This window comes from Ixodes scapularis, unplaced genomic scaffold (genome assembly GCF_016920785.2).
Source record: "Ixodes scapularis isolate PalLabHiFi unplaced genomic scaffold, ASM1692078v2 PGA_scaffold1__304_contigs__length_218370807, whole genome shotgun sequence".
Taxonomy (NCBI): domain Eukaryota; kingdom Metazoa; phylum Arthropoda; class Arachnida; order Ixodida; family Ixodidae; genus Ixodes; species Ixodes scapularis.
The window spans coordinates 96,765,753-96,786,221 of record NW_024609846.1 but is presented as its reverse complement, the minus strand read 5'-3'; the positions used below and the strand labels follow the sequence as shown (position 1 = coordinate 96,786,221).

General features: G+C 48.3%; 1 protein-coding gene and 2 pseudogenes across 1 annotated transcript; 2 read left to right on the top strand and 1 right to left on the bottom strand.

Moving 5' to 3' along the window:
- The first annotated feature begins 1,218 nt into the window (after positions 1-1,218).
- Positions 1,219-3,451, top strand: LOC115326998 (annotated as a pseudogene).
- Positions 3,452-4,420: 969 nt separating this feature from the next.
- On the bottom strand, positions 4,421-16,078 carry LOC115326210 (annotated as a pseudogene).
- Positions 16,079-19,157: 3,079 nt separating this feature from the next.
- LOC120840620 lies at positions 19,158-20,200 on the top strand. Its single transcript, XM_040211216.1, has 2 exons — positions 19,158-19,202; positions 19,406-20,200. Exons 1-2 carry the CDS (start codon positions 19,158-19,160, stop codon positions 20,198-20,200), a joined length of 840 nt encoding a protein of 279 aa, XP_040067150.1.
- The last annotated feature ends 269 nt before the right edge of the window (positions 20,201-20,469 follow it).

Sequence of the window (20,469 nt, the reverse complement as noted above, 5' to 3'; positions counted from 1 at the left end):
AGCTGGACACCGGCGCCAGCGTTTCCATCATCGGTGAGCAAAAGTTCAATGCACTGTTTCCTGGAATGCCGTTAGAACATGCCGAAGTGAGACTGAAGAGCTATTCGGGAGAGCCCTCAACAGTTCTGGGGAAGATTACTGCAGCAGCCAAGGTGGGAACACGTGAGTCAACACTGCCGTTGTTTCTGGTGAGGGGGACATGGTCCGACATTGCTGGGCAGAGACTAGATGGAAGCATTCAAGATTACTATTTCAAAGACTGAGGAGGTGAATCTGGTCTGTTCGGTCACAAGCCTAGTCTAACGATTCAGCGAAGTTTTTTCAGAGATGCTTGGAACAATGTACGGTGTGTCGGCAAAGATCATCCTGAAGGGTCAAGACCGACGTTTTTTAAAGCACGACCAGTGCCATTTGCACTCCGAGACAGAGTAGTAGAGGAACTTCAGAGTATGCAGCGCGAAGGCATCATACGCCCTGTCAAGACGTCTCAGTGGGCTACACCCGTAGTTCCCGTTGTCAAGCAAGATGGCCGCGTATGCCTTTGCGGCGACTTCAAGATCACCATCAATCCAGCGACGGTCAGCGAAAGCTATTCAATTCCTAGGATTGAAGAGCTGTTCGCGAAACTGACCAAAGGGGTGAAGTTCACCAAGCTCAACTTAAAGGACGCGTATCAACAAGTCCAGCTGGATGCACAGTCACAAGAATTGGTCACGATCAACACTCTGAAAGGCCTGTTCACGTTTACAAGGCTTCCGTTTCGCGTAATGTCTGCCCCTGCCTTGTTCCAGCGAGAAATGAACAATCTCCTGGGCGATCTGTCGCACGTTGAGGTCTATTTCGATGACATTCTTGTGACCGGCGCAAGTGACAAAAATCACGGGAAGAATGTGTGCCGGGTCCTCGGGTGCCTTCAGGGTCGCTTGAAGCTAGCCAAGTGCGAGTTCATGAAGGAGAGTGTGGAGTATTTAGGGCATATTATTACGCGCAATGGGTTGCATCCCAGCCCTAAGAATGTCGAGGCTGTCCTCTTGGCCCCAAGACCGCAAGACGTCAAAAGCCTCCAAAGCTACCTGGGCCTTATTAACTTTATTCACAAGTTTATTCCCCGACTTTCTGCAGTACTGCACCTGCTGACTCGTCTGCTGGTTCCAGACGTACCATGGACCTGGACGTCATCTGAAGAGGAGGCTTTCTCCCAGAGTAAAGCCCGAACCACATAGGGCGTATTTGCGACGTATTTACGGGCGTTTTGGCGGGCGTAATCCCGACGTACAGCGGGCGTCGGGACGAGCGCTTCCTCGGTCGGCGTAAATACGAGCGTATTCGGAGATCTGACCAGGATAGATCTCGACGCCTCGACGTATTTTGACGCTGCGTATCCGGAAGCGTTCGACGCGGCGCCGACCAATCAGCTCGCGAGTTGACAGCCGGAAGTAGCTTCGAACAGCCGAGGCGCCGAACTGAGTCGAGGTGCACCGGAGAGTAGGCCTCGCTGGTTTGTTGTTTTTGTTCACCTGCTACTGTAATGGCTCCTGCGATCTGCAACGAAAGGCTAATACGGGAAGTATTCGCGAGGCCGTGCCTTTGGCAGGTTAAGTCAAAAGACTATAAAGATACGAACAAAAATAAAAATGCTGTGGGTGGAGATCGCAGAGCTCATGCTGCCGGGAGACCCAACGGACGGTATGTATGCTTTCATCCTTGGTCTATTCAGTGTTTTGTAAAGCGTGTAAATAACTGTCTTGCTTTCGAAGAGACACGGGCGCTTGGGTTATTTGGTGTCATGGTTTGCACGAGCACTCCCACTCGGAAAGCATTTTATGAAGCCACATGCCTGTGCCTCGGGCAACCCGAGTTCGCGGGGTGGGCCGGGGATGGGAATTGTTTCGTTGCGTAGCAATCCCGGCGACACCACTTTCACAAATGCGGAAAGCCCGCGCCTGATATCATGCTGAGCTCTCGCGCAAGCATTGTCGAAAGCTACGCCCTGACATTTTGTTGAGCATTGAATTATTTTAATTGTAACTTCCTCACTACGCGTCCCTGCATGAAATCCTTGTCTGTATGTGGAACAGCCTACAGTGTAGAACAAATGCGCGTTTGGCAGCTGCCGTTTTAACTGGTGGTATTTTGTAAATTTTTATCTTGCTTAAGAAAGTGGAAAAGTAAAATATGTACGGGAAAAAAAAGTTTGATATAAAGCACAAGTGGAAACCAAGCCTGTTTAAAGTTTCGAGAAAAAAAAAAAAAGGGTGGAGTTGCATTTAAAATTTGTTTCTTTCATTCTAGAATCAATTTTCTGCATACTGCTATACATAACTTGTGATATGAGTAAATATGTCCTACCTTACTTTATGAACTCTTGATTTCCCTCAGTGAGCCTCATTCTTGTGCAAAGACGTTGGAAATCGTTGAGGGATCGATTCACTCGGTACGTGGCCAAGCTGGCGAAGCAGCAGAAGAGCGGTGCTGGTGCAGAAGACACCATACCCGATGTCACGCTGCCGTACTTTGAGCAGATGCTGTTCCTCAAGGACACCGTCGCCCATCGCCAGTACATGTATTTTACATTTCTGGAGTTCTGCCCAGAGGGGGGCATACAGAGATATATCGAGGCCTCCCATGTGCATTTTTAAGGAATGCTGCTGAAACAAGGGTAGTTACATATACTCAGCAATCCAGTACAAAGAACATTCCCTGGAATACTTTTCTGCAGGACCTCTGGAAATATGGTGGTGCCCGTGGTGGACGAAGGGCGAGGCACACAACAAGACTGTGCAGAGGACCTGCTGGAGCGCATTGCCGACCTCTACGAAGCACCGGATCCAAGAGGATGTGTGGACGCGGTGCTCGTAGAGGACGTGCAGTGCGCAGACAGCCCTGCGTGCACCTCCAGTGCAGCCAATGGGACCTCTTCAGAATGTGTCGAGGTGCCAGCGAGCCCCAGCACTGCTCCCAACCCACGAAAAAGAGCAGCGAGCTTTTGTGGTGCGCAAAGCAAACCCCCACCCCCCAAAAAAAAAGTGCAGGATGCAGTCGCGGAAGAACTCGAAGACATTAATGCTAGACTAAAAAGATTCCAAGGGATAGACTCGCATGAATACTTCCTGCTGTCACTGGCTGACCCAATGCGGCAAGTCGACCCCTCACGGGTCCTAGACTTGCGAGTAGAGTTTTTGAAGCTGCTAAAAGAATACATGCCAGGAGCTCCAAACAATGGCTAAAAGCTTTTTTTTCTTCTTTTTTTGTGATGTCTAGGAAAGAAAGTAATTGACATAAGCTTATGTTAAGTATTTTTCCTATGTTTTAACCTTTTTTTTTCTACATTTTTAACATTTTCTACCTCATGTTTAGTGTTTTCTCCAATATTCTTCATACAACTGTGTGCAAATTCTGGTGTGTGCCATATATTCTGGGTTATAGTGCATATACTATACATGCCTAAAAGTTGAAAAGTGAGCCAGTGCAGACTATATAAATTTTTTTCTAGATTGTCCACTGTGACAAGACATGGGATTTTATGACTAACAAAGTATATTCATGTTGTTTTATGTATGATACAAGCTTCTTCGTAAGCTACTACAGCAGGGATTTGTGAAGAGGTGCTGGGTACAATACTTTTAATGTGCTAGCCCTGGTACATGAGCTGACCTTGGATGATTTTTACATTTGGATTAGGCGCCGAGTGTGGACTATATCCCAGAAAATATGGTAATGTTGTTTTTTTTCGTTGGGGGGGGGAGGGTGGTTAAGGTCTTAGCAAGCTGCATTTTGGTGGCCGTTTGCTTGTATACTTTTACCATTTGAATAGCAATAAAGAAAGTGAAGCACAGAATTTTCTTTATTTTACAGAACAAGCAGGAGGATCCTTAAAACTAGAAAGGACAAGACATGGTCCAGTTCCGAGGGCAAAGTCTTGCAACTGGAGCAAAGACTGCAAACTATACAGAACTCACTAAAAATACATTCAACAGCTTTAATAATACCTGGAAATGTAGCTAACAAAAGTAAGAAATGTTACAGGTGCGAAAATAAATTGACATAAAGAGGCGAGAAAAATTTTAACATAGGTTTCGTTTCACAATGCTGAGCACACCAAAATCGTCAATCACTAGCTAAAACAGTTGTAAAACAAGATTTGCGTCGATGCTTGCACAGTGGAATCTGCCTGGTGTCAACTATACTCGACAAAACTTGGGCAGAGCAGTACGACAAAAAAATGTGCAGGTTTAATGAGCCATTCCAGTTAGGACTTCGAAAGAGTTCCAGTGATGGAAGTGCTGCGCCCTTTTGCACCATAATCTAAAGTCTGCTACATCTTGCGCTGCAGTGACATTTTTGCTAAGAATTTTGCCAAACCTGCACAAAAATAATCAAAGCAAAAAAAAAAAAGTTTATTGCTTAGTTATTAGGAAAGTAGGAGGCAAGGAAAAAAGTCTGCTACAGAACCTGCTACAAAAGGTTGAATGCCACTTTCATCACTGGAGCTCTTAACGATTCTTTCACCAAATCTGGAACATGGCTTTACTTCATCATTGCACCTTTCTGCACGAGACCTCTTTGGATTTTTCCTTTGTCTACGCCAGGCAACTTCCACTGCCACTTAACCTCCCCTGGTGGACTAGAGAAGTAGTGGGTGTATACTTCTCTAGCTGCCCCAGCCTCATCTGAGAAGTTGCGAGAAAATGTCGGCTGCATCGAGAAGAGCAGCTTCTTCGAAGCCTCCGACGTTTCCGCTCTCCAAGACCCTTCTGTGGTGTTCCCGAAACAATCGTCCTAATCTGCATAGCCTACGGGATGCTCGCGGTGTTTCAGCAGGTAGTTATGCAACACGCACGTGGCCTTGACGACGTAATCCACATTTTGTGGCATCAGGTTGATTGTCCGCAACAGGATCCTCCACCGAGCCACCATTATGCCGAAGGCATTTTCAGCGCACCTTCTGTGGGGAGGAAGAATGAATGTGGACAGATTTTGTAATTCATGTCAGGAGCGGATCCAGGGGGGGGGGGGGGTCCTGGGGTCCGGACCCCCCCCCCCCTTTTTTTTTTTTTTTTAGCCAGCCAGCTAAGCTCTCCGGACACCAGTGAAAAAGACGACGGTCCGTTTCTCAGCTTACGCGACCGCAACTATGGTTTCTTACCCAAGGGTCGTGCAAGCACGCTTGCACAACCCTTGGGTAAACAAAACCACGCGACACCGCCGTCCGCCGTTACGAAGTTGCAAATTTGGGCGAGGGAAGCAGCGGCGCCTTCCAAGGCCCAGGGCGCCGGCGAGGCGAGCGGGTCAGTTTAGAGTTTTGGTTTCAGACCGAAAACGGGACAAACAGAAATAATTATATCAAATAGATTACAATTGATTTTCATGGCGCGGTGAAGACGTTTTGTTGAAATTACTGTTAGCAAACAAAGCTTTATATTTGTATTTTTATATTAATGAGAGCCCCCCACCACCCAAGCGCGGCTGTTGGTGGCGACGCTATACACAGCGCCACTGACAGTGGCGACGCTATTGTCAGCGCCGCAAAACTCGGACTGTGACCGGGGGTTGGCGCGTGGACTCGTCTCCGCAAGGGAGATCTGTGGCCCAACAGCTCCCCAGACGGCGCTAGTTACTCGAAAAGGTCCATTCTAAAAAGCTGTAAAAAGTCTCCGTCTCTGCACACGTCCAGACTCCAGCCTTCAGACACAGCTGCCGTACAAAAAGCAATGGGTCCTTGCGTCCACGGTGTATCTCTTCCAATAATGCATATTTTCGGATAGTCTTGTTTGAGTGTGTCCAGCTCCAGTGATGCAGCGTAAAGTGACGTCTTATTTTGCGCTAAGTGTCGGCAATTGTGAGGATTCCCAACTATCGAGTGCCTCAACCAGCCGTCTGGCGACTTCGGAGACAGGGCCCGACACACCGGACCAGTCCAAAGAACAGCTTTGGTCGGAACCACCGAAACGACAACGCACGGAGGTAGTTCCATCAAGTAAGGAAACATCCGTAGACTGTGGTTTTATTGCAGATGGGAGCGTGCCCTTGGTAACGCTGAAAGGCACTGAAAAGCTTCACTACATCTCAAACCACTTCGTGCCTCTTTTGAACTACAGCGCATTTGTAAAGCAAACTGTTACAAAAGGAACAGCGAAAAGAGAAAAATCTTTGACATTTCAGCACTCGTGGCTGGAAAAATACCGATGGCTAGTGTACAGCCCCCACCTGCGTGGCGGGCTATGCAAATATTGTGTACTCTTCTCTCCCCAAGATCCACGTGTCGCCAAAGCGGGTGTTTTAGTCAGCAAGCCACTAAATAACTTGTCCAAGGCCGGTGGCAAAGATGGCTTTCTTGAATGCCATCAACGCCTTCGCTACCACAGCGATGCGATGGCTCAGGCTATGACGCTAAGGTCAAGTTTGGACAGGCCAGATGCCACTATTCCTGTCATGATCTCTAACAAAAACAAGGAGCTGTATGAAAAGAACTTGTGCATCCTTGAGGTGCTTGTGAAGGCTGTTCTACTTTGCGGACGACAAAATATCCCTCTTCGTGGCCATCGCGACGACGAGACGAATGCGTCAACCAACCGAGGCAATTTTATTGCCATTGTCAACTTAATAGCCGAGCATGACTCGCGCTTGAGGACGCGCCTCGATACATCAGCACGAAATGCGAAGGGCACATCAAAAACAACCCAGAATGACCTGATTGATGTCATAAAAACTCACATCCAAGCATTGATTGCTGAAAAGATAGCTGGCGAGTCGCGAGTGTTTTCAATAATCGCTGACGAGGCTACCGACCGGCACTCGAGCCAAGAAATTTTGTGTGTCTGTTTACGTTATCTCGTCTTTGAGAACCAGTGAGTTCATATAAAGGAAAGCGTGATTGACTTCGTGCACATGGAGAGAACCACGGGGGCATCACTGGCTTCCGCAATCATCCGAAGCTTGGCTGCTTGCAACGTGGACATTACAAAAGCAAGGGGACAGTCGTATGATGGACCGGCAGCGATGTCATCGTCCCGGGTTGGTGTCCAAGCTAGAATCAAAGAGGCGTCCCCAAAAGCTCTCTACACTCACTGCAGCAATCACAGGTTAAACCTAAGCATCACAACAGCCTGCAAGATTCCGGAAGTGCGCCTCACCGTTGACATCATCAATGAGGTATTTTTCTTCTTTGACATGTCTCCGAAGAGGCAACGTTTCTTGGAACGAGTGCTAGAGGCATACGGTTCAGAACAAGTGAAGAGGAGGCTTTGCGGTTTGTGTCGCACAAGATGGGTAGAACGACACATAGCACTGGATACGTTTTATAACCTGTACCACTACGTGTGCCTCTGCTTAGAAGCTATGACTGTGCCCGACCAACACCGCCATGTTTACGCGCGAACTGACATCGAAGCTAGCACCGATGACTCACGTGACCTTCCGCCCGCCGAACAGTGGTCCCGGGACCGCGACACCAAGATGAGGGCGGCCGGCCTACTCGTCAATCTGAAGTCATCGGATACGATCGTATCTTTTATGATTGTAAAAAATGCCTTGGAGGTCGTGAAGCCCCTTGCCATGAAGCTTCAGAAACGGGATCGGGACGTCATCGACGCTAATGGTATGATTGATTCTACCATCTCTAGACTTCGGGCGTTGCGGTGTGAAGTCGAGCAAGAGTTTAAATCGTGGTTCAACGACTCCGTCAAGCTGGCAGATCTTGTTGGACCGAAATTCAAACTCCAAGAGTAGTTGCTCGTCAAGCTCACCGTTCGAACAATCCGTCCTCATCTCCAGAAGAGCATTACAGAACCAACACGGCAGTTCCTTTTATTGACCACATGCTCCAAGAGATGGATACGCGATTTTCTCAGGAGGAAAGGGTAGGCAAGGCAATATTTTGCTTACTACCATCGTACATATTGAGTGATGGCCCGGACACTCTAGAGCGGTCTCTTCACGAAGAGCTTCTGTTCTGGGAAGAGGATCTCCCGTCTCCGTCATCGCTGCGGCACGAGCTCCAGGAGTGGTGTAGATTCTGGAGGACTCAGACTCTGCACAGCGTTCCTGAGGATCTTCGTGATACCTTGTGCAGCACCGACGGCGACGTGTTCCCGAACATTCGTCAGCTATTAATAATTGGATGCACGCTTCCCATTTCAAGCGCCGAGGCAGAGCGGAGTTTTTCTGCTCTACGAAGAGTCAAGTCCTACACGCGAAGCACAATGACAGAAGAACGTTTCACTGGACTTGCTCTAATGCATGTCCATCAAGACATTCCGATAGACACCAAAGCGATTTGTCTGGCGTTCATCAGAAAGCATCAGCGTCGGATGTTTAGTGCATGCGTGATGTACGACTGAAGTACGACAACAGAACTGTACATTGTTTCCATTAATCTGGTCATGTTTTTAATAAAACGCAAATATTCATTGTTCCTCTCTCAAAAAATGCAAAGGTTTGATACAATTTATCACAACATAATTGCGGTCAATCTGTGTCGGCGCCTGTAGCACTTTCCCCAGCCAATAAGCATTTAATGGGTGAGGGAAGTAGGAGGAGAGGGGGGGGGGGGGAGAGAGCAGGGAGTGATGCCCGGCTTCCGCGGTCGAATGATGGGTCTATCCCCCCCCCCCCCCCCCTTTCCCGGGTCCTTGCTGGACCCCCCCCCTTAAACAAAACCTGGATCCGCCCCTGCATGTTGTCACAGTTGTTGCTACATCTAATGTAAGCTAGCCAACTAGTTATCTGGGCATACCTTCCTCGGCTGAGCCTGTAGTTGAATACCCGCTTCTCCCCGGTCAGGTCCTTGGCGGGATATGGCCGCAGAAAATCGGGCCTCAGCTGAAACGCTTCGTCCCCGACGAAGACGTGAGGGGCCAGTCGAGGATCCTGGCACCGGGGGAGCTTGCCCAGGTCGGGGAGGTTGAGGGTGCCGTTCTCGAGGGCTTGCCCAAAATCGGATGCCTTGAAGACTCCCCCATCGCTCTGCCGTCCCTCGGCCCCAACGTCGATTAAAACGAAGCGGTAGCCACTGTCGACGACCGCCATCAGCACTATGGAGAAGGTGTGCTAAAAAGAGAGGTGTTGTGGTTAACAAAACTGCTCATGATAACATTACACAAAGTATCACATGTTTAACTTTCAGGGCGCCGAAAATACACATGAACCAACTAGCCCAGATTGCCATTCTAATATCACATGTTTGCCTAACTTCTGCTTGGAGATGGTCAACTGAATAATGTTTATACATTCATCATTATTTGCAGCTGCAAAGCCACAATCATTTTCAGATATCATCAAAAGCTAACCATTCCTTTAGTATTTCTTATTCCAATGCCAACTCGTGCACCAATTAACTCTAAAGCGTGGTTTCAAACCTTTAGCAGAAGCTACAAGTGCGAGCTCCATGCTTTCAGCGTCGCTGCCAAGCACGCGCGCTCGTGCGGTACAAGCACTGTTGGGGGCCACATGCTTGCGCTTGTAGCATCTGCTGCGTCTGGACTTAAGCTGAAGCAAAGTATAGGACAAATTATACTAAATTTCAGCTCTTAAGTACATGCTGCATTTGTGCCCATTTTGTTATATTCATAAAAAGCAAAACATGGAAGAAAGCACTGTTGTATTCATGCCGTCTATGCTAAATGCTATTCTTCTGGAAACTTTTCCGGCAGTTGCAATTTTCTTAATAGACTGCTATATCGCAACCTCACTAAGAATGTGAGTAGACAATGCATGCTTCAAATTTATTTATGTATTTGTTCTATAAAACAAAATGACAAATACACATGCAAAACGTCTTAGGCCCCAACTACACGGACTGTTTTTTATGTGCTTCACCAGTGTCAATGTCTCAGCATTAGCATGCACCTGATGTGAGATAAGGCAGTGTACTGGTGCTGGACAAGAAAGGTTCTTTAGTACTTACAAGCTTTAAAGGGATACTTCAACAAAATTTGAAATATTCCCGTCGTGTTCAAAAATAGGTTGAATATGATCCACAATATCCGTAAATGACAATTGCACGTTTGCATTTTGATCCTGGTGGCTGTATTTTTCGTTATAAACGGCCCACTCTGGCAAGCGCTCGGACAAGGCCCAGCTTAGAGCACGTGACATCCAACGCAATCGTGACGTAGGTCGTCTCAAGACGAGCAAAGCTACGGCGAGGCTGACGTCGAGAGGATGGCCTAGTCATTCCAGCCACCGAAGCGGCTGCTTTTGTACGAAGTTTGAGTGACGGGTTAATCTTCTATAATCTTCTACGGGGACAATAGCGACTTCTGCGACACACAAGAGGGATTCTCGGGAAGAGGGGAGTTCGTCCTTCCCCCCTTCTATCGTCGTGGCCGGAGACGAGACAACCTCCGTCACTAGCTGTCAAGGTTCCTAGACGAGCATTACAAACGAGGCGTTAGCGACATCCACAAGGTGCTCTCTGCTAATCGTTTAATTCGTTTTAAAATTCCTTTTCGAGACTTTTTTAACAAGATATTGGTATGTTCCATGTGATACTGCTCTTTTGAACACATACAGACCAAAAAATGAGCGCCGAAATTTCGTTGTAGTATCCCTTTAAGGTTTAATGTTGCAGTACAGAAGCTGTACCCCCAATTTCAAAACATTCATAACTTACTGCATAGGCCACACAGAGACTGACTCGGAAGTTCCAGCAGTTGTATTTAGCCTAGCTTACTTCTGCCATGCACCAATCTCCAATTAGTCTCTGCACAGCAAGCCACTTCCGGTGCCGACACCGAAATCTGGCCGGGACAGACATTGGCACATTGCATGAAGAATGCCATGTGGTTGTGGCTTTAGGCATTCCTCAGCAAATTTCCTGTTACTTTTATTCAAACTACACAAAATTTGGGCCATTAGAATTGCTACAGGTTTGTGGTCACCTTCAGTTTCATGTTGATTCTTTGTTGTCTTACATTAATTTTGCGAAGCATTATTCACTATAATCCGTTTCACGATAAGATGGATTGCAGTAAAACTATAAGCACTTTAGCCAATCAAGTGGTCTGTGTATGTGAGGTGCCTTCACTAGGCGTGTACCCCTCTAGCCAGATAGAAGGTCACATGGCAAGCTTGAACTCTGTATTGACTTCGGTGACTTGCAGCATCGGCTGTAATCCATTCTAAGCTGAACAGGCTATGACAGTGGTCCCAGGGGTCAAAAAGCATGTACCCACGTGGTATAATCTGCATAAGGGTTTCATAAAAGCTATGGAAAATTCACAGCACAACTGTCAAGCCTGAATTCTGATCATTTACAAACTACCAAGCTATATCTAAGACATGGTGACAAGGACCAGAGACATACCTTGTAGTTGTAATAGGTGCTGCCAGAGTCCTTGGGGCAGGTTATCGCAACATGCTTCCCGTCCACTGCTCCAAGGCAGTTCGGGAACTGCCACCTCCGCGAGAAGCCGTTTCCCACTTCGACCCATTCAGCCTCCGTGGGGGGCTGTATAATAGACAACATTTATTTATAAATTTACAAATCAGGCTATGGCTTACCAACAAAACAAATTTTATTCACTATTATTGGGGATGGAAGAGGAATTGGCAGTGGAAGTGTGTTACAATACTTGTATGGCAGGCTCTTACGTTATGAATTCAATCCTACTGTTACCAATTCACTATCACTACCGGTTACAACTGTCACATCACCTTGTATTAATGTTTACAACACCGAGCAGATTTACCCCATACACCCTTTAAGTTTACAAGATTTTAGATGGCTATAATTATTTTGAAGCCTAATTACCATGTCGACGGCATGGATAGCCTTGACAGGGTCTGGAGGCAATAGTCGGTCAAATGTGACGACTGCTGTTCAACATGCAGACAGCTGTTTGAATGTGAAAATGCACTGAACGTGAACCGGGTGGGTCGGACCACATGCTGGTGCTCCCGAGTTAATGTTGGAACAATACAATCAAATGTTATGACAAGAAGACTCCTTAAATTCACTTTAAGTGCATGCTGCGCAGGCGATGATGGTCTGATGGCGACTTTTTTTCTTTTTTCACGGCATCTATCAACATTCTCGGTAAGATCGGGCAGGCAGGAGATACATGAAAACTGATCATGACGCCTTTCCTAGATCTTTCAGTGCAGCCCCAGTCTACACAATACCGCAAAACCTTGGGAAGGAAAGTTTCTAGCAAGAAAACATAGCAATGCCCGGCCCGCATGCAATTTTCTGCTCACACCTTGAACTGGAAGTGCGCCCCAAGCACCACAGCTGTGGCATGACGTAAGATAGTTGAGTTGGTGTGTAGAGGGTAGACACAAAGGGAGAGCTTTGTCTTCCTGAAGCCACAAACCTTCAGGCTCTGCCTTGATTAAAGAGGATAGGTACCTTTTCACTACATTCCTTTGTCACCACTCTCACCACACTCTGTCCCAGAGCATCAACCTACCAAGGTGCATAAGGGCGCACTGCACAGGATCACTTTTTTGACCGTTCCATAGCCATTGAGTGGCTAGTTGTATGCAGGATTAAGGTTTCTGTACTGACACGTCGCCAGGGATTACGAAAACAAAACCAACTGATGGCCGGATGACAAGGCTTTGTGCACCAATTTTCCAAACATTCTGATGTGCTAGATTTGGTGTTCCAGATGAACTGTTATAGTTGTGTGAATTTTGAGGGTGTATGCAGAGCAATAAAACATGTGGAGAAACTGTCTCAGTGAGATATAGAGCCAGAAACCAAAAAACCACCCCTCAATTCCCGTTTTTCACTTGATAAACAAAAGCACTTTCCTCCTTTTTGCGAGGACTAGCTAATGGTAAATTCCGCTCGCAGGTCTCGAGTGCTCCAAAAGCGCTCCCATTTGGAGCGCTCATATTCTGCTCGCAGATCTGACTCGAGTTGGTCATCTTCCGCTCGTAGATCTCTGGCAGCGCCCGCTCCACGGAGCGCATCAAACCCCACCGAACTTGCTCTGCGGGATTTCACAGATCTCTGCAGAAGTTGACATAGTGGCCCAAGTGATTTCCGTCTAAATCGGCAGTGCGCATGCGCGGCGAGGTTGGAGAGGTCGGCGGCACCGGCGGGCCGGACCGGTCGGGTCATAGAGTTGGATTTGTGTGGGTGCGTCGTTTGTTTACGCGGGATTGTGACAGCTTGAACGCTTCTACCTCGCGTAGATCAGGGATACAAAGCCAGGACTGTGGAGCGTGGTAAATCGTAAGGGCTGACATCTGTGATCGTGAAAGGAAGATCGACAGAAAAGCCGGAGGGAGACGCAAGGTTAGGCCTGTTCATTCTGCAGTCAATGATTGTTTACCTTTTTACACTGGATTCCGCCGGCGTTTTCCCGTGAAATAAAGCAAGAAGTGATTAGGCAACAACCGTACAAGTGATGGTTTGTTACCTCTGTGTTTATTAAAGTCGTACCAGAAATCTGAATTCCACCGCTGGCAATCGCTGTCCGTGCCCCGCCGCATTTTCGCCTGGGCGCGAGGCGGCCGAAAGGTTCGTGACGGTGCCGAACGCGGACGTCTTTGTTATTTGTGACGTGGGCGTCATGTACGTATATTTTCGCCCGATCTATGTCGCGTGTTATTTCTGCAACTAAGCAGTGACAGTCGTCACTGGCCGTCGGAAAGATCAGTCGGCTGAAGCGTTGGTGGGCTTGTTAAGTTTGAGCAGCGGCCATTTTGAACGGTGGAGGGGGAAGCGGTGGGGAGGGGTGTGGGGGAGGTCGCTCCAAAAATGCAAGTTTATCTCCCCCTTGTCGATTCGTAGCGAGTTTCACGGAGCGGAATTTTGCCTCCCTTGCGGATTTCGGAAAGCGCTCCGGATCTACGAGTGGAATTCACCATAAGAAACATGATCCTACCAGGAGAAGAGAGAGAAGTGTGAAAGGGAACCAAGAAAAGCCTACAGGAAAAGGGTTTTCCTCGTGGCAGATAATTCTGTAGGTCTGCCTTGAAAGCCGCATTGCAAGGCAAGATGAGGGGCAACAGTGCAGCAATGCACCGAGGTGCTTGCCAGGACTCACGGGAGGCAATGTGTGGATGGCATGTGAACTACAATTTGTCTATAGCCTACAGATCAGAGTCTGTAGGTTATGGACACCTCCAGCGGCGTAGACTTTCCACTTTCCCGGGAGGGGCAGGCTGAGTTCTCCTTGGGGGGGGGGTGCTGCGCGTTTCCTTCAAGACAGAACTGGAAGCTAACGAAAGCACGCTGGAATTCCATTTCCCATGTATTTTGTCAATAAATGCAACGTGAGTGTTATTTTGTTCACACGTTGCTACTAGAAGCTCGTTACATGGCACGTAAACAGCGTCTTGGTAAAGATCACGGCCCGGGCCCGGGAAGGGGGGGGGGGGGGGGGGGGGGCTCTGTCCCCCCGAATTCACAAGGGGGGGCACGAGCCCCATGCCCCCCCGTAGTCTACACCTATGATCTCCTAACAAATTAAATTTGTCACATCATACAACCAGTATTAAAAATAAAGTGCTCACCTTCATGTAAATGGGGCACAGTCTGGCCCAGAGGGCGCGGCAGGTCTCGTGAACAGCCAGCCGAGCTGTTTCCAGCCCGACCCTGTACGCCAAGGCCACGTCCTTCACATCTTGACCGGATGCAAGGTAGCTGAAGTAAAGAACATATTCAATTACCGGATGCCGTTAATGCACATATTTTGTAAGTGTTCTTTGTAATTCATATCATTAATATTCAGAGCAAAAGGCAATGCTACTGCTATAGCATACTTCTGTGGTTAGAAAAAAGCAAATTCATAATCCCGGCATGGGGGGGAAAGTAGTTTTCTACTTGCATTTAGTATGTTTATGCTCCGACGTCGACAAACCTAACATCCGACGACGTGAAACGACGTTCGTCGTCCACTTCGCCACGCCGCGTTGCGAAAGGAATTGTTTACCGTGTTTATAGTCTGGCGTCGTTCAAAGCGCTCCAACGAATTGCTTCACATTGCGCATGCGCGTCTCCATGGCGATTGCGTGGTTTGGTCTCGCTGGTGGCGAATTTCCGCTTCCGTTCGCAAGATACAGCGCTGCCCGGCTGCCCTTCAACGGTGATGATGAGCAGTTAAATGTGTCAAAAGCTGCGATTCGCGGCAGTTGATATCTCTGCACCGTGGTCTGCTTAAAAACGAGGAAATAATGAAGATAACTTGCATAGAAACACATTTATTTCCTAACGAAAGTCATACGTGGTCAGCGAAAGAAGAACAATATTAGCCGGTCATGGTGTCGACCAACATCAACAAAAGAGAAGTAGATGGTGGTTCAGAGCAACCACCTCATGACTAGCCTTTTGCGTCGAAAACTCACGGATATGACGCCAAAATGGGAAGCCGATGTTCGTCGAAAAGCTTCAAGCGCGTCCGCGGTGTCGTTACGCCTACACATTTTAACGGCTCCGAGACAGATGTACGTCGACGCGCCGGCTCACTCCATCGAGCAAATGAAATCAACAGAATGACATAGGCAAACTGTGCACCAACACAAGCATATCTGACTCACCAGCGGCTACACTCCATGACACAAGCACGAACGGCAGGCAGACGAATACACAACTCCGCCTGACCGATGCACGACTGGAGCAACGACGGGAGCACGGCAATCACAGGAGCTGGCGTGAAGGCTTCTGGGTAAAGACCGTCGCCAGCCGACGCCGCAATTCGAGCAGAGCCTACCTTGTCGAAAGCTTCGTCGACGGTTGCCAAGGCGCGCTATGTTACGTTGCATTGCGTTCGACTGTTGTCGAAGTAAAGAAGCTCCTTTCATAGCAACGTGACGCGACGAGGTCGGGCGCACGCGCCCGTCAACGTTACATTGGAGTATAAACAAGAGCTCAAACAACACTGCAGACTTGGTCAAGAGAACAGGCTGTCTGCCTCTGAAGAACCATTGCAATTCACGCCTCAGTAGGAAACTACACATACCTCAGAGTGATGGCAAGTCGCTCTTCTGATGCCAGGGGCTCACGTATGCAGTGCATGCGCTGCAAATCTGCCTGCACCAGCTCATGCAGCATGTCAAAGGTAGCTGGGCTCATCCGATAAAACTTCTTGAAGAACTGGTGGTCTCCTTGTCTCATCAGCTTCATCTGAGCAAGAAGGAAAACCTTGTAATTAGCTTGCCTGGTCAATATACAGCTTGTTTTGGGAAAAAAGAGAACCATGTTTTTCTGACAGTAAATTTAGACTACATCACCGAACAGTGTCTCTGTCCAAATGTGGCGCAAACGTTTTCAACCAGATGCCCGATTTTCATTATTTTTAATTATGGACATGAATGGCGTCTTTTACTGAGAACCTTGTCTATTTTCTCAATGAAGGTTTACAAAAATCGCAAACTTGTTTTAAATCAGAGAACGGAAAGATCTGAAACTTCGGCATCTGGTCCCAACTGTTACAATACCCTACTTCAGTTGGCCAAGATAAGCGCCCTAGCGACACAAAATATTATTTAACTGTACATGCAAAGTACAGGAAAAACAGTTTTTGATTTTTCTTGATTTACTCAGGTGAGCCAATCTTTCCACAATTTTAGTGAAAGCTTCCACCACCTTCAGGAACCTCTGTAGTAAATCCTAGAGCGATACGATTTAAGAATCCAATTTGTGCGGACAGTCTAAAGTGGGATCGAAGCGATCTCCGCCGCCGCCTTTGGCATGAATCGTATCGTTTGGAGTATCGATTTCGGGGGTGTCGGAAGTCTACTAAAAGTCTATATTTATAAGCTGTTCTACTTACGGCAGTGTGGTAGAGCCCTTCCTCCTTCCTCTTGAGAAAAATCGGGCGAACCCAACAGGTCCGCTCGCTCCGGTTCCTCTTTTCTCGCATTAATCGTAGCAACGCTACCTTCTTTCGTAGCAGAAGCACTTGTAGCTCGCGCTCCATCCTTGCGGAGTCCGGTAAAAAAACACAATGCAGAACGGACAGAAAAAGGAAAATACTGGAAATGACTAAAAACAAAAGTACGAGGAACAAAGCTGAGCACCAGGAGACAAGCAGCAGACCGTCAAAACTAGCAGAACGGCGCGCCACTGCGCAGGCGCGTGGTGCATTTAATGATGATGATAAAAAATTCGGCACGTCAATACTGAGAGAGACAAAATATGTTGACACGTAATAGCATTGAAGTATATTTATGCGTTAGATAACAAGTTAATACAAAAGGATAACTGAGTTTAAATCAAGTTTCGGGTTTGATGTACTCTTATTTTTCAAGCTACAGGTTGGCAACACCGCGCTATACGACGAGGAGACGCCGACGGAAAGCGCCGTATGTGGGTCGGCGACCTTCCCCTCTTCCTTCCTACGAAAAAAACGTCCGCTAGACGCCACGATTACGCCCGCTAAAACGCGCGTCAACTCGTTGAGAATACGCCCTATGTGGTTCGGGCTTAAGTCCTTACTGGCATCAGCAGAAACGTTGGCCAATTTTGACCCAAAGAACAGAACTGTATTGGTCACGGACGCATCTCCGTTCGGTCTCGGTGCGGTTTTTGCACAGAGGGAGGTGTCGGGAGAAGAGCGACCTATCGCATTTGCGTCGCGGAGCCTGGTTGCTGTCCAGCGAAACTACAGCCAGCTTGACAAGGAGGCACTTGCTATGATGTTTGGAGTGACGCGTTTCAAGCAGCACCTTTGAGGGCATTCCTTTGAGGCGGCCACCGACCATAAACCACTACTGGGGCTGCTGGCAGCTAAAAAGCCCATTCCCGAATCATGTTCGCCACGTATCTTACGCTGGGCATTGTTCTTGACGGGGTATGATTACGCCTTGAAATACAGGCCTGGCGGACAGATTCCTCATGCAGACGGACGGAGTCGGCTACCCTTACCTACAAGCGAGTTTCAGGTCGAGTGCCCCCCAGGGGTGTTCATGCTCCAAGGATGCTACCCAAGAGTATTGTCAGTCCAAACGATTGCAGCAGCTACGAGCAGAGATCCGTGCTTGTCACAAGTGCGAGCAGCACTGTGGACTGGTCAAAGGCCGCCCTGTGGACATCCGTGGAAGCCATACGAAGCACGGTTTCAAGAGATGAGCGTTCAGAGTGATTGTATTTTACTTGGAAGCCGAGTGGTAGTCTCCATGTCTTTACAGGCAGATGTGCTCTAGCTGCTACATGAAAGTCATCCAGGAGCCTCCAAGATGAAAGCAGTGGCCCGGAGCCATGTATGGTGGCCAGCTCTGGATGAGGACATCACGGCAGCAGTGGAGGCATGCCGTACCTGTCAAGAACATCAGCGAGCGCCAAGATCGGTACCAGTGAGGCCATGAACATTTCCGGAAAGGCCGTGGTCTCGACTGCATGTAGACTTTGCTGGACCCCTCAAAAACACCTACCTGTTCATTGCTGTCGACGCTTATTCCAAATGGATTGAGGTATTTCCAGTAAGCACATGCTCGACGTCTGTAACAGTTGATTGTCTGCAGATGTTCGCTATTCAGGGGCTGCCGGATGTAGTTGTATCAGACAATGGTCCGGCATTCGTGAGCGAAGAAGAACATTCTTACGGAAAAATGGCATAAGACAAGTGCTGGTGCCCCCGTACCATCCCGTGTCCAATGGAGCAGCCGAGCGAGCAGTGCAGACAATTAAGCAGTTGAAGAAGGCCGGATCAGGGGACGTACCTTCATACGCAAATAGCCAGACTGCTGCTGTCACACAGGACGATGCCGCATGAAGTGACGGGCTGTAGTCCTGCTGAGCTTTTGATGGGCCGGAAGCTAAAGACTGCGCTGGGCTTGCTGCGAATCAATCTTCGAGCCACAGTGAACCTAAAACAGCTCCAGCAGGATGTGCGCAAAAATGGATCATACACTAGCAGGGTGTCTACCAACCGGGAAAACCGGGAATTGTCAGGGAATTCCAAACCGTCTGGAAAATTCAGGGAATTGTCAGGGAAACTGCCAGAAATTTGTCTAAGTCAGGGGAAATGACTGATGAAAGCGGCAGAGTGGCTCGTGATTGAGTGCGATAGTACGTTGGAATTGCGTACGGCGTCTGTGGTCGGTTGCGTTACTTTGGAGCGTAGAGAAAATCGGTAGCCACGGCAATGACATCCGTGCGCCGCCCTCGCAACGTTGGCCGTAATAGTTGGCCAGGACAGCGCTAGGCGGCGCAAGCTACCAACCGAAAGAACATTACACAATCGCTGTTTCTCCATGCTCGTATGCACAACTCGCGTACCGGTCTATTCGTGGGTCCTCGTGTTTTGGTTGGTGCTGTCGTCGCGCTCGGCTACGTCAGGCAGGTTTTGCCTCGTTTTCTAATGCGGCGGAATCCTCGATCCTCAGAGTGAGGCTATGCGAGCATCACCATGTCGTTGTCGAAGAAATGCTCTTTTAATCTGGACTGGATCAACCCTGGCATCTGTGAGCACGCAAGTTGGATTAGGCCTGTGCAGAACGATGCAAACAGTGCTTACTGCGTTTTGTGTTCCAAGAAGTTTTCGTTAAGCAATTGGGGAAAACTGCTATTTCGAGCCACATTTCGAGTAAGAAGCATCAGGCTGCTACCAAATTGCTTCAAAGCGGCTCGCAAACAAATGTTTTGTCGTTTTTCACAACGAATGTGGCCTCCTCCCCTTCGACTTCAACGAATGTTTCGTTCCGAATGGGTACCGACGCCACAAGCGCTCCTGTGACACTTCCAGTTGTCGCACCCACCGGGAAGTCCTCGACGGTTGGGACTGGCTTTGTTCTGAAGGATGATGTCACAAAGGCGGAGATTATGTGGTGCTTGAATGTGATTATGACTCAGGGATCCTTTCGTTCTGCGGCAGCGTCTGCCGCGCTTTTTCCTTTGATGTTTCCCGCAAGCGAGATCGCTAGAAAAATGCAATTGGGAAAAGACAAAGTCGGCTATACCGTTTGCCATGGTCTTGCCCCCTACTTCCGAGAGAAGCTACTGTCAATCCTTGCTGGGGTGTCGTACCTGGTGGTTTCATTTGACGAGTCGCTAAACAAAGTCAGTCAGAAGGAGCAACTGGACGTGATGGTTAGGTACTGGGCACCAACTGATGCCACTGTACGAACTCAGTACCTAACCTCGTGCTTTTTGGGACATATCTGCGCAGAAGACCTGGCATCAGCTTTCAGAAAGGCCACTGAAGACGTCAAAAAGGCAAAGATACTGCAAGTGTCAATGGACGGGCTAAATGTAAACATAAAGTTTCTGAGGTCGCTCAAGGAAGAAAGAACTGCGAGACTCTGATCAGGGCTACGAAATCCTGGACATTGGTAGTTGTGGGCTGCATGTTGTCAACGGTGCATTTAAAGCAGGCCATGCCGCGACATGTTGGGATTTGGTGATGTTTCTTCGCAGCAGCTACAACCTCTTCAAGTGTGTGCCTGCACGTCGCGCAGATTATGTTCACTGTACAGGAAGCACTCTCTTTCCTCTGAAGTTTTGCTCAGTGAGGTGACTTGAAAACGGCAAAGTGATTTCAAGGGCTCTTGACATTCTTCCAAACTTGTTCAAGT